The sequence below is a fragment of the Phodopus roborovskii genome, unplaced genomic scaffold, assembly GCF_943737965.1.
Source record: "Phodopus roborovskii unplaced genomic scaffold, PHOROB, whole genome shotgun sequence".
Classification (NCBI taxonomy): Eukaryota; Metazoa; Chordata; class Mammalia; order Rodentia; family Cricetidae; genus Phodopus; species Phodopus roborovskii.
Window position 1 is genome coordinate 16,592,249 of NW_026126585.1, and position 13,513 is coordinate 16,605,761.

Consider the following 13,513-nt stretch of genomic DNA (forward strand, 5'->3'; position numbering starts at 1 on the left):
TCTGAGCAACTGGGGGAACTGTTTTATGATCTTTCTTTCCCTAAGGAGATATGAATATCTATCTACTCACTCCAGATAAGCCACCAGCAGGCCAAAGTATGATTCCATTGAAGTCCATCCCGGTGAACCAAGTTTATTAGGCTTCCTTACAAAGCATGAGGGATCCCAAAGCAGCTACGCCATCAAAGGATCTCACCACAGCACAGCCGATGGCTTCCCCAGAGCTGCACAGGCAGAGCGCCCCCTTCAGGTAATCTTCCACAGTCTCTGTACCCCAGCTTCTCCACAGACCACACAACTACCTGCAGCTGGGCTGAATCACCTACATCCAGAAGGGAGGCCTAGGAAGGAGCAGCTGGAATCTCAGGGGAGGATCTAATGACCTCACCACCCGCCCCTGCCCCTTTCTGGGAAAGAATGTCAACAGGCTCAATCTTGAGGGTTGCTAGCAAGTAGCCTCAGCTGAAGATGCCAACAGCAATTGTGTTCACCGGACAGTGTGCCCTAGGTGCTAAGAGAGTAGAGCCCAGGCAAGCCCACTTCCTGTGAAGTTCTGCGCTCCAGCCACTAAACATCAGCCTGGGCAATCCTCTGGTTTCCGGTCGGCATTTACACTCCAATAATCATCTCAAGACCTTCGATGTTTCCTCGAACCTCGGGCTGAAGAAGATCACAGCCTCTGGAGCAAGGGTGTGTGTGTGCAGCATGGCTTTACTGGATTGCCTCCCTCTCCTTCTTATCCTGGTCTGAGTCACTGTTTGAAGTCACTTCATGGCATGGTGGCACTGCCCTTTAATTGTAGCACTCGGGAGACAGAGGGAGGTGGCTCTCTGAGTATGAAGCCAGCCTGGTCTACAGAGTGAGTTCCAGGACACCAGCACTATACAAAGAAAGCCAGCCTGGAAAAGCCAAAAAGAAAAAAAAAGAAAGACCAATTGCCCATCTGGTCATTCTTCTGCAGGGTGCTCCTCCATACTGCTCCATTGAAGCTGAAGTTCTGGACTTGCTTCCTGTCTCCTCCTCCTCTTTTTAAAAAGATTTATTTATGTATTTATTATGGACACAGTGTTCTGCCTGCATGTATGCCTGCACTCCAGGAGAGGGCACCAGATCTCATTACAGATGTCTGTGAGCCACCATGTGGTTACTGGGAATTGAACTCGGGACCTCTGGAAGAACAGCCAGTGCTCTTAATCTCTGAGCCACCTCTCCAGCCCATCCTCTGGGATTTCTTAAAGGAAGCCCACTCCAAGAGACCCTCAAACCCAGGGTCTCCCTCAGCTGTCACCCCCTCAGTCTCTATGTCCATGAACTGCTGGGCCTCGCAGATTTGTCTGCCTAAATTCCTCCCAAACCCTCCAAGTCCCAAGCCCACCCATGGCAGCACAGGCACACTCCAGTACTATGTATGGCCTTCTCATTGGCATGGGTTATGTCACCCTGGACCCACCCCAAGTCCTTGCTAGTCCATAAAGACAGGATATCTTTGCAAAATGTGTTGATTACATCATTCCCTTCCTAGCCATCAGAGGCTCCTTATTGTTTTGTAGGTAAAACCTCCAACAGCTTAACATGTGTTTGGTGAACCCAGATTGTTCTGGAACCCAACTCAGCTCCGTAATGGGTTCTGGGTCCCCACCCAATTTAGAGTTGACTCTTGACACACACTGTCATTATGATTTTGGGCAAGTTACCTCAACTATCTAAAGATGGAACTATCTCACATGTGAGGGACGGTGCCATCAAGTTTATCAAGCACCTATGGCCGTGCCTGCTACACAGAGGCATTTGGTAAGAGGCATTCTGCCCCCCAGAAGTGGAGCATCTCCTTCCACTCTGTCTCTCTGTTCTATAAAACACAGGCTTTTTCCTGAGCCTTATGTCACCACGTCTCCTCTTTCTACAGGGTCTTTGCAGGCGGTTTTTATTGAGTCTTGTGTTCTTCCCCTCTTTGACTATTCATTGCCCGTGCAGCCATCAGCTCACAGCCCAAGTGTGATTTCCGTGGGGTAGCCCTCTGGAAGTCCTCGCCACAGTCAACTGTATGTCTACTTACTGTTTTCCTTCATTTGTTGTTTTAGTTCTGGGCATTGGCTACTCATGTGTCAGAATAGCAATCCTTCACCCCTCCTCACCCCCCAGACTCTGGGCTCGCAAGCAGAAATTGACTTTTGTCAACTTTGTAACTCTAGCATCTAAGTCAGGTGTGTTCTTGCATGCCTTTAATCCCTGCATGTGAGAGGCAGAGGCAAGCAGATCCCTGAGTTCAAGGTTAGTCTGGTCTTCAAAGCTAGTCCCCTGGAACAGCCAGGGCTATATGGTGAAACCCTGTCTAAATAAACAAGTAAACAAAAGAAAACAAAAATCTCCAGCCACTAGCAAAGAGCCTGACATAACAAATGCTAAGTGAATGCTGGAGAGAGAGAGAGACCTCTGATGCCTGGAGACATGCATAATCCATGTTTATTTAATCTATCATGGCACCTTCTTTGGAGGAAGTTCACCTTCCCTGTCCCCAGACATCTAAAAATTCACGAGGGGCTCACATTTGAGAGGGTGTTGCTTCAGGGGGTCTTGCTTGATCAAATCCTGTTAGTCTCTAAGGAATCCACAGCTTTTCATTTTCTGTGGAAACAAAAATAGAAATTCTTTTCCACAAGAACCTGTCCTTAGACTTAAAATTTGAAGTCAAGGCATTTTTAAAATCTATAAATTGGATTAATCCAGCAGCATTTCTTTTAACAGTTGCTGCTATTTCCTCAGCAGTCAAACGATACAAAGACAACACAATAGCATACAGTATCCAGATTCTCTGTGTATTTTTCATTTTTACTTGGCTTTTTTATTACTCTATTTCTTTTACTTCTATTTTTTTTTTCATTTATTGAGACAGGGTTTCTCTATGAAACTTTGGGTGCTCTGTAATTCACTCTGTACACCAGGTTCAGTTTGAAATCACAGAGCTCTGCTTGCCTCTGTCTCCCAAGTGCTGGAATTAAAGGCATGTGCCACCACATCCAGCAACTCTCTTTCTAACCAATTTTAAACCACTTTATCTTGTTTCTTTTTCTCTCCCAAGCCTACGTATATTTTAAAACACACTGTAAACCTTCAGAGGTTTTTCTTTATCAGAATCTGTCATTACTGTAAATCTTTGTCTTTTTCTGGCACAAGTCTTTTATCTGCTAAACAACCTTGCTAAAATGAAAGGCACAGCTGTTCTAGCAGCCATCTATCCAAAATGGCAGGGGTACGGTTACCGCCAGCACTGAGAGCTGTGCTGACCACCTTGGTCTATGCTGCCAACCAGCAGCATGCTGCCGGCCTGGAGATGCGGTCATTGCTACTGCCAGCTCTCGTATACACCATTGAATTGTTAGCAAGGTTTGCTGCTTATGCTGAGTCAGGAAACCTCCCTTAAAGGAGCCATGTGAGTCTCTATTTGTCTCTAGCAAAACAGAGCCCAACCAAGAAAAATGTTGCACTGAGAAGCCTTGCTTGTCTCTGTTCTTTTGTTTCCAAAATCCCTTTTTAAGCTTTTTTCAAGTTTTAAGTAGAAGTTCTTAGTACCCACGTTGTAGGCGTCATTTTGTAACAAGCAGTTTTCCCACCAGCCTGGACCCACAACCACGTCAGCCCCAAATTACACACAGAGATGCTGTATTAGATATAAAGCTGTTGGCCTGTTACTAGTGTTTCTTATTGGCTAGCTCTGTCTTAAATATAAACCCATTTCTATTAATCTAAGTGTTTCCACATGGTCTTATCTTGCCCGGAGAGAGGGTCCAGACCTCTTCTCTCAAGTCCCTACATCTTGACTCTGTCTTTACTACCCCTCCCAGAATCCTCCTTGTCTCCTAGTCCCACCTATCTTGCTTTCCTATTGGCTAACAGTGCTTTATTCATCAACCAATAAGAGAAACATATTTGCAGAATGACAGCTCCCATCACTCAGTGTCTCGGTGTCACACTGAGAGTTCTTGGTAGAGCCTAGGCCTCTCTCCTGCTCATTGCCTGTCACCGGCTCTCTCATTTAATAAGCGACAAGCCAGAGGAGAGCTGTCAAGAGGGCACAGCAGAAGAGGGCCTGTGCCAGTCAGGCTCTACCTCATGGAACTGATGGGCAATGCGAAGTGGTCCCTGAGGGATAAGCAGGGAGAAGGGCACCTTAGGAGGCATACGTACTGCCAGCCTGGGGGACCTAGGGGCCAGCTGAGTTTAAGTAGCTCTGTAGGGCTGTTGTGAGGGAGGCAGGGTGTAAGGGAGTGGCCGGCCAGTAGGAGGGGGTGAGCTGGGAACCAGTTGCCCTTGAGACACTTTCTCAGCCCTGGAGAACTACCTTGGCCCCACCATCACCAACCCCTGGAAGGGGCACCCTGACGCCAGAGGTTAGATGAGATGTTGCTTTCCTCACCAAGCAGCAGCCAACAGGAATCGATCACCCATGATGGAAATGCAAGACTGGGAAGGAGGCCAAGCTGGGGGGAGGCAGCCAGGGTAATGCAAGGGTTAACACAGAGGGTGCAGCCTTATGAGCACAGGTATCTGAGTTGGGACTTAGAAGCCCAGGTTCTATGCTGTCTGTACCCTGACCTCATCTCATGCCTGAGCAGTACAGCTCCTCGTCGGCCACTGTCTAAGCTAGAGGTGGCAGGGCCAGGCCAGCAGGGACTGTAGTGTCACTGGGCTTAGGCACACCTCCCACACCAACACTACCCCCACCCCACCCCCACTCCCAGCCACTCTGCTCTGCGTCCGGGGCCCGCTTATCCCTCACCCACCTAGCTTGGTCTCACGGGGTAGGATTTATGAGTGTTGCCCTGCCATGGGCCTTGGAGGTAATAAATCAGCACAGCCGTGTGTATAAAAGAAGGATCAGGGGCTCTGGGGCATATAGGCCTTAGAAAGCCTTGGCTGAACCAATGGACGGGAGGGTGTCTCTCTGGGGACTCCTGTTGGTATTCTGGAGCTCCGGTGCCTTCAGTCTCCCTACAGACACAGCCGCCTTTGAACGGTAACTCGGCCAGAGAAGGGGAGGCAGGGTATGGGGACTGGTGTCTTTGCTAAGGCTCTCAAATTCCAGATATGTGGGGTCATGCCGTTTCTTTTGTTTGTTTTAGTTTGTTTTTTCAAGACAGGGTTTCTCTGTGTAGCTCTGGAGCCTGTCCTGGAACTCGATCTGTAGCCTCGAACTCACAGAGATCCGCCTGCCTCTGCCTCCCGAGTGCTGCGATTAAAGGCGTGCGCCACCAATGCCCGGCTCTGGGTCACCCAGTGCTTATGGCCAGTCAGTCATGGAGGTGTAGTCCTGCTCTGAGAATTTGAGCAAAAACAGTCTTCATGGCTGTCTAGGCCTGGGTAGCTCTGGGTAGGAAAGACAGCCAGACAGCATGGACTCTGTTTGGTATTTCTGTGAGCCTTCCCTCACCCTGTGAGCCTTCTGTGTCTCAGCTGGAAAACAGGGAGCTGGCTGTTGTGTGGTTTGTATGGAGGTGCTAGCCAGGCAGCTGCCCTGCGGCCCAGGGGCAGCTCAGTGGGTCACTGTCCCTACACCTCTTTAATTCTGCCAGTCAAAGGTGATTGGAGGGTGGCTGATATGGGGCGAAGGGCCTGGGATTCGGGCCCAAGACACTCCCCAGGTGAGGCACACAGGCAATCTATGGACACTGGCCTGTCTGAGTGTGGCTGGGTTCAGTACGTGTTACCCCAGGGGTCCCCAAGTCCCTGCAGCCTGCTGTGGGCATCTGCTGCCACCTACAGGCCCCACACGGAACTGTCTCCCCATCAATCAAAGGGAGAGGTCAAGAGGCAGTAATGACCTTTATGTCCCAATCCAGAACAGAGAGGAACAGTGCTGCTCAGCACGTGATGGTGGTGGATGGGTGGATGGACAAATTGCCTTATCTAATTAGAAAGACACAACCGAGGGATTCGAGAATTATTTAGTGCCATAATAAGTGACTCAAGACACTTGTACATTTCCCCGAGAAACTCCAGGGGTGCACGAGGGAGCGTGGGGGAAGGGTTAGTGGTAGACACACCAAAAGCAAGGAGTCTGGGCTCTGCCTATGTTGGGGGTCTACATGAGTCTCCTGCTTTTCTGCCTCTCTACCCTGGAGCAGGATCTTGCTCAAGAAAATGCCTTCCGTCCGGGAAATCCTGAAGGAGCGCGGGGTGGACATGACCAAGCTCAGTGCTGAATGGGGTGAATTCACCAAGAGGTTCTCCTTTGGCAACAGCACCTCCCCTGTGGTCCTCACCAACTACCTGGACGTGAGTGCCTGGCTCAGCTGCTCTTACCCTCTCTCTCTGGGACTAGCAGGCACTCTTCCCATGCCACGCTCGACACCTGCCTACTCTATAGAACCCCCGTACAGCTGAGGAGTCTAGGGTTTTCCCCTTGTGGTCGGTGTGTTTGTTTAGTTTCATTTCATTCCGTGGTCTCACGGTGCGGACCCGGCAGGCCTGGAACTCTCTAGGTAGACTAGGCTGACCTTGAACTCACAGAGCTCTACAAGCCTCTGCCTCCAGGGTGCTTTCATGCCCAGCTGTTTTAACTGCTTCTGTTAGGCTTTCCTACCTCAATGGGTCTCCTATATTCCAGGACAGCAGAGGATAATAGGAAGCCCCCACACTTCAGCAAAACGGAAAGCCAAGAGTCAAGAGGGGGACCAGACAAGGCTCCCAAACCCAAGGCGCATGTGCTTTGCCCTCACTTCCCATCTACTCCTGCAGACCCAGTACTATGGCGAGATTGGCATTGGCACCCCACCCCAGACCTTCAAAGTCATCTTTGACACAGGTTCAGCCAACCTCTGGGTACCCTCCACCAAGTGCAGCCCTCTCTACACTGCATGTGGTAAGAGTCGGCATGTGCCCCTCACCCCCTCACCAAGCCCTTCCTGTTGCACCTAGCTCAATTTCCCATCCTCCAGGGGACTGCTTTCCCTCAGCCCCATGCCACTGATCCTAGAAAAAGAGAGGAAATGTCTCTCATCTTCCTGAATTGGCCACCAAGGTGAGTAAGCCAGCTAAGGGAAGTGCCTGTGCACCTGGAAGGCATTTCCCAGGGTCCCTAGGATTCAATCGGAAACAATGTTGCAAACCCATTCCAAGTCCCGAGGCTCTTCTAATGATAACATTAGCCAACGCCCTCACACCAAGCACTTACTCTGTACCCAGAATCCTCTCTGGCACTGTATCCTGTTAGCAATGGCTATAGAATTCTTTGGAACTAATGTCTCAGAAGCATAAGCACATAAGACAAAACCAAGGAACTGGTGTACATTTTTTCCAAGCCAGAGACTCAGGAACGCCAACGCATGTACGCATGCACGCCTGAGCTGAGCTGAGTCTTCGGCAGTACTAGCCATGTCCACCACTTGCCCCACGGCTGAACTTCCTGCACAGTCAATAACTCTTACGCTGATCTGAGCCTGTGTCCCTCTGCTAGAGATCCACAGCCTCTATGACTCCTCGGAATCCTCCAGCTACATGGAGAATGGGACCGAATTCACTATCCACTACGGATCAGGGAAGGTCAAAGGTTTCCTCAGCCAGGACTTAGTGAGCGTAAGTAAGACCAGCCCTACTTATACCCATGGGGCCCATGCAGAGCAGGGCAGGTATCCTCCAGCCTGCCTTGGAGCCTGGGAAGTTGAGGGACAGCCTCCTTGGCAGCGTCTAGCTGAAGATATGAAGACCAAAGTTGCAGTGGAGCAAATAGGCCGACACTGCTTGACAAGGCTTTGCATCTAAGTTGTGTGTGGGCAAGCCTAAATCCCACAGTTTCCAACCTTGTGACGAGCCTGAACTTATGAGTTCAGACCGGGCTCAGAGTATCGCTGACATTGGGGGTCAGGGTTTTGTGCCAGGGCAAGGTTTTTTTGTTTTGTTTTGGCCAGTGTCTACGCCCTTCCTGTTGTGGAGTAGCTTGACCCCCCCCCCCCCCGGCTGTGCCAGAGGTAGGGAAAGACACATGTAGCTCTCTAGAGGGAATCGGTGTGAGCCCTTTCCTCTCGCCATGCCTGTGAAATTGGGGGTGGGGGAGCCCTGGTTATGACGGTAGGGTTGCAGATCACCTGCCTGGTGGGACCCCTTTCTCAGCCCTCACAGCACTACTCAACCTCATCTCTCTGACTCCAAGCATGGATGTGTGGAGAAGGCATGTGCAGGCTTGCTGGGGTATTCTTACCCTAACTGCTGAACAGAACCTGTGTGTCTCTGGGGTGACTTCCATCTCCTCTGGTTCTTATCTCACAGGTGGGTGGAATCATCGTGACACAGACATTTGGAGAGGTCACCGAGCTGCCCCTGATACCCTTCATGCTGGCCAAGTTTGATGGGGTTCTGGGCATGGGCTTCCCTGCTCAGGCTGTTGGTGGGGTGACCCCTGTTTTTGACCACATTCTGTCCCAGCGTGTGCTGAAGGAGGAAGTTTTCTCTGTCTACTACAGCAGGTGGGCCTTTGATTCCCAAGGCCAAGGCTGGGAGGGGCAGAGAGCTGGGGGAATGGTAAGAGTCCAGGCCAGGATTTCCATGCTCCTCATGAGGTGGTCCTCAATCCATATCTAGAACTGCACCCTAGCCAGTTAAAATGAAGGGAAATCAAACGTTCAGTCCTCAGGGACTGGCCGCACAAGCACAGCCAGCTCCACGACTTTGTTGGTACCTTTGTTTATTTGTTCTCTCATTGATCCGGTTGGTGCTCTGTGCCATGTGCCACGGGAGGCTCGAGGGGTGCACAGTGAACAAGACATTCTGTCCCTTCCATCCTCACAGAGCTTGCTGTCCAGCAGGGGAGAGGAGAAATGTGCCACTATGAATGCCCCGGGCACAGCAGGCACCTGGTACTGCAGAAGCTTTCCGATTCTAGGCCAGGGTTTGGTGCAGTTCAGCCTTGGGGAAGTTGTGGTCAGGGTCCCAGTGGGGCTGGGATCTGCTGCCAAAATTCCTGGGTTCAGAAAGATGGTCTTAGCTGGAGGTGAAAAACCTTATGGGTTAGAACAGAGGTGGGGGAGGGGTGGGATCTAGATCAATCTCAGTGGAAGCGGGGAATCTCTGGACCGTGACTCAGGAAGACGTCCATACAAAGAGAGGCTTTGAGTGAATTATACCAATCAGAAGCTTCTACAGGCTGTGTTCTTGGGAAGTGTGTGTTTCAAAGAGTAGAGGCCAACAGAAAAGAAAGAAAAAGAAAAAAGTGGTTAAGAGTGGAAGTGGGTGTCAGGAAATGTAGGTCAAAAACGTAGGCTGCTTTGGGAAATTCGACAGGGAAGGGATTTGGGGCAGGGTGTGGGGTAAAGATCCAGAGGAAGGCAGGGAATGGGAGGTGGGTGTTCCAAATGCTAGAGGGTACATGAGCAATGTTGTGGGTGGAGAAGAGCTGATGGGAAGATTTAAAATACATGGGGCTCAGAAATAGGGGCCATGGAAGGGATTAGGATCCAGCAACAGGCAGCAAGCAGGGGCCCTCTTGGGCTAGGAAGAAGTAACATTCATATAAGTAACTGACTCTTGCACAGAACACGTGCACACCTAGCCAGTGTACACATGCACACATACATACGTGCATGTCATGGGTTCTGAGAAACTCCTTCACACACATGTAAGTACCTTGGGAAGCAGCCCCAGGCAGCCCTGGGCTGAGGTAACCATGGACATGGAGAGGAAGGTGAGGGTAATTAGCTTTGGCTGGGAAAAAGAGCCTGGCTCCAGCCGCCACGGGTTTACCCCAAGCTCTGAGTGGCTTCACCATTTGGTGGCTCAGTTGCCTGAAGGGCAAAAATTAACCTCCACACCTACCAAACAACCGAGTTGCTGAGCCTTGTCACAAAGAAGGCCTCCTCCGTGTCCCTCTCAGCCTCAACAGAAATCTGATGGAGACGGGGGCCCCTAACTGCAGCACTCCTAGACTCCACCCACAAGACTCCCGTTTATCAGGCCCATTAGATGCCTGGCTTCTCCCTAGACTCTAGAGTCTGGAGTCTATCCCACACACCTGCTGCACCCATGTGAGGAAGACACGTACATTTAGGACTTATTTGCATCTACCCTGTGTCCTTGAACCTGGTGGTCTTCTGGAGGCTGCCAGAAGGCCCTAGAAATCCTTCTGTTGCATTGGGGGGGGGCAGCAAGGGAAAGAAGGAATGGGTTCTCCGTGCCTCCTGATGACAGCTTTCAGCCTTGCCGTTTACCCACTAAACCCTCCCTCTACCTCAAAGCCCTCTACCTGACCCTGGGCTTCTCTGCTTTCCCTCATCCCTGAAGTCTCCGGTTCCAAAGGCTGCGTGTCTCTAACTCCCGCTGATCTCTACTTTAGGGATTCGCACCTGCTGGGGGGGGAAGTGGTGTTGGGAGGCAGCGACCCCCAGCATTACCAAGGCAATTTTCACTATGTGAGCCTCAGCAAGACTGGCTCCTGGGAGATCACGATGAAGGGGTGAGCGAGCATCACCTTCCCAACCCCCCAAACCAGATGTTGTCACTGGGATTGGGTGGGGTGGGGTCAGCCACTCCTGAAGGCACAGCCACCATCTGCTCTCTGCCGGCTCTGGCCAGGATGGGGGCATGGGATGCGATTTGAGGGCAGGAGGGAGAGGGCTCAGGGAGAGGAGGTAGAGCCTCTAGACGATGCGTTGATGACAGGGACAGTGGGCACCTTCTCTCAGGGCCCCAGCTCCCCTCCTGTGCACCAGCAGGCCACGCTTATGGCTTCCTATCACTACCCTACATTGGGAAAGAAACGCAGGCTGGGGTGGGAGGCGGGGGGCCTGGCTTCTGCCTGCCTGCCTTCCCGTCTGTCTTTTTACCCATCTAACTGTAGCCTCCGCAGGGTATCTGTGGGGTCTGCCACCTTGCTGTGTGAGGAAGGCTGCATGGTAGTGGTGGACACTGGTGCATCCTACATCTCAGGTCCTACGAGCTCCCTGAAGTTGGTCATGCAAACCCTGGGAGCCAAGGAGAGGAGCACAGATGATGTAAGAAGTGGGTGGAGAGAACGGCCTGGGTGGGGGGGATCATCACCTGGCTCCAGCCTCCAACCCTGGGTCCCAAACAAAGGCATCCGAGCCATCCCTCCCCCTCGGCCCTCATACTCCTTGAATGTGTGGCGTGTCTCTCCCTCGGAGGGTGAGCGGGGATTGTGTCCAGGACTCTCTGGCTTGGGATTCTGGACTTCTCAGACATTTCCATACTGAAAAGAGCTTCCTTCATCCCACAGTATGCTGTGGACTGCAGTCAGGTGCCCAGCCTCCCCGACATCTCCTTCCACCTGGGAGGCAGAGCCTATACACTCACCAGTGCGGACTACGTACTCCAGGTGAGACTCCATGAGGAGGGTGGGCAGGGGCCACGGAAAGGGGAGAAGCTGTGTAGTACAGACCACCTACTAGGCCAGGGATCCATGAAGGAGGCCCGTGCCACCTAGAGACTTTTTAACAATCCCAGTACCCAGGCCGCTGCCTGGCCTAGCAGTCAGACCTAAGACAGGCACCTGGGAATCAAAGTTTTCAAAACTCCCCAGATTCAGGTGGGCAGTGGGCGCACACGCCTTTAATCCCAGCACTCGGGAGGCAGAGGCAGGCGGATCTCTGTGAATCCCAGGCCAACCTGGTCTACAGAGAGAGTTCCAGGACATCCAGAGCTGTTACAGGGCTGTCTTGAAAAATCAAAAAGGAAAAACAAACAAAAACCAAAGCAAACAAACGAACAACAAACTCATGCAGTGACTCAGTGACAATGCTCTCTCCATGCTCTCTCCTGGCCCTCCTTTTAGTCCTCTGCCATTTGCACTCTTACGGGCCTGGAGAAGCTCCGTGATTTGGTTGGGGTCAGAAGCTAAGTAAGCCTGAGAGCACAGGGTAGACTCACTGTTTGCCTGCTATCTACCACAGTGCCTGCCTGCCAGCACCCCCCCCCCAGGAAGCCTGCAATTTAGGCTGGGCTGAGCCGGCTCTGGGAGGGACTAGGAGGGGTGGGGCATACACTGAGGACAGTTGTGTGTTGGGGGTGGGGAGGGTGTCAGGTGTTGGTAGGGGTTGTGTCATGGGCAGTACAGCAAGCCTCCCAATTCTTGCCAGGATTCCTACGGGAATGATGACCTATGCACGTTGGCTCTCCATGGCCTAGACATCCCGCCACCCACTGGGCCAGTCTGGGTCCTGGGTGCCAGCTTCATCCGCAAGTTCTACACAGAGTTTGATCGGCATAACAATCGCATTGGGTTTGCTTTGGCCCGCTAATGCCCTCTGTCACCCAGTGACCCTAGTTCCTCAGGCCGAGGCAAAGCTGGTGCTCCTGAGAGCCACTTTGTCTGGGCTTGCCCCCCACACACACACACTGGGACACTGGACACAGCTCTCCATGAGTGCTTGCTCCCTTGTCTGCACTCAGGGTTCCCTGCTTTGAGGAAACACGAAATAAAGGCGTCATGTTACACGGATGGGTTCTTTTGAGTTTGGAGCAGGAGGGACAGTTGCATGGTCACATAGAGAGAAGACACATGGCAAATGGAGCTGGGGAGGTAGCCTTGACAGTAAAGTGCTTGTTTTCCCAGAGTTTGATCCCCAGAACCCACATCAAAAACAAAAACTAAAAAGGCCAGGCAGGACAGCAACCCAGGAGGATGGAGAACGGAGACAAGCAGGTCCTGGGGGCTTGTTGAAACTGTCCTTTGGCCACCACACACACAGAGAGACAGACACGAGCACAGAGACACAGAGAAAGAGACAGAGAGGCATAGGGAGAGAGGGAGAATGTGATAAAAAAAAAAAAGACATCCCTCCCCACATGCTTTGTGTGTAAGGCCAATGCCTCCCATCTACTGTCAAAAGGGTTCACACAGAGTTTGTTCATACAACAACCTTGGTTGGGGACTTTGCAAAGATATAGGCCCCATGTTCCTCAAGGGCCACTGGGAGGAAAAAAGCCATAGGGCTGTGGCAGTAGAGTGTAGGTAAATACACTGGATAGTTTTATGTCGACTTGACGCAAGCTGAGGGCATCTGAGATGAGGCAACCTCAGTTAAGAGAAAGGCTTCCATGAGACGGGGCTACAGGTGTAGGAAACTTTCTTAGTGATTGATGTGGGAGGGGCCCAGCCCATTGTGGGTGGGGCCAGGTTCTATAACAAAGCAGGCTGAACAAGCCAGAGGGAACAAGCCAGTAAGCAGCACCCTTCCATGGCCTGTGCATCTGCTCCTGCCTCCAGGTTCCTGCCTTGCTTGAGTTCCTTCGGGGAACTGTGATACAGAAGTACAAGCAAATAAGCTCTTTCATCCCCAAGTTGCTTTGATCATGGTGTTTCATCATAGCAATAGTAACTCTAACTAAGACAGACAGAGAGATGCTTCCAGCTCATAGAAGGCAGCACTGATCCCAGGTTCTGTGCTGCAGAGCGATTTGACGTCACATAGAGGTCCCTGGGAAGCTCCTCTCAGCTGCCTCTGCATCCTCTATGTTCCCCTGCCCCATGTGACCACTGACACAGGCAACCTAAGCCATCACCGCCTGA

General features: G+C 51.7%; 1 protein-coding gene across 1 annotated transcript; it reads left to right on the plus strand.

The window, feature by feature from the left end:
- Positions 1 to 6,138: 6,138 nt before the first annotated feature.
- On the plus strand, positions 6,139 to 12,319 carry Ren (renin). Its single transcript, XM_051204020.1, has 8 exons — positions 6,139 to 6,273; positions 6,736 to 6,859; positions 7,454 to 7,572; positions 8,263 to 8,459; positions 10,322 to 10,441; positions 10,835 to 10,979; positions 11,222 to 11,320; positions 12,081 to 12,319. The coding sequence occupies exons 1-8, from the start codon at positions 6,139 to 6,141 to the stop codon at positions 12,240 to 12,242; spliced, it is 1,101 nt and encodes a 366-aa protein (XP_051059977.1). The 3' UTR covers positions 12,243 to 12,319.
- The last annotated feature ends 1,194 nt before the right edge of the window (positions 12,320 to 13,513 follow it).

Excerpts from the sequence above, each read along its gene's own strand:
- Ren (XM_051204020.1), top strand. The coding sequence starts at position 6,139 with ATGCCTTCCGTCCGGGAAATCCTGAAGGAGCGCGGGGTGGACATGACC. Across the intron at positions 8,460-10,321 it reads TTCTCTGTCTACTACAGCAG|GGATTCGCACCTGCTGGGGG; the intron begins GTGGGCCTTTGA and ends TCTCTACTTTAG. Across the intron at positions 10,980-11,221 it reads AGGAGAGGAGCACAGATGAT|TATGCTGTGGACTGCAGTCA; the intron begins GTAAGAAGTGGG and ends TTCATCCCACAG.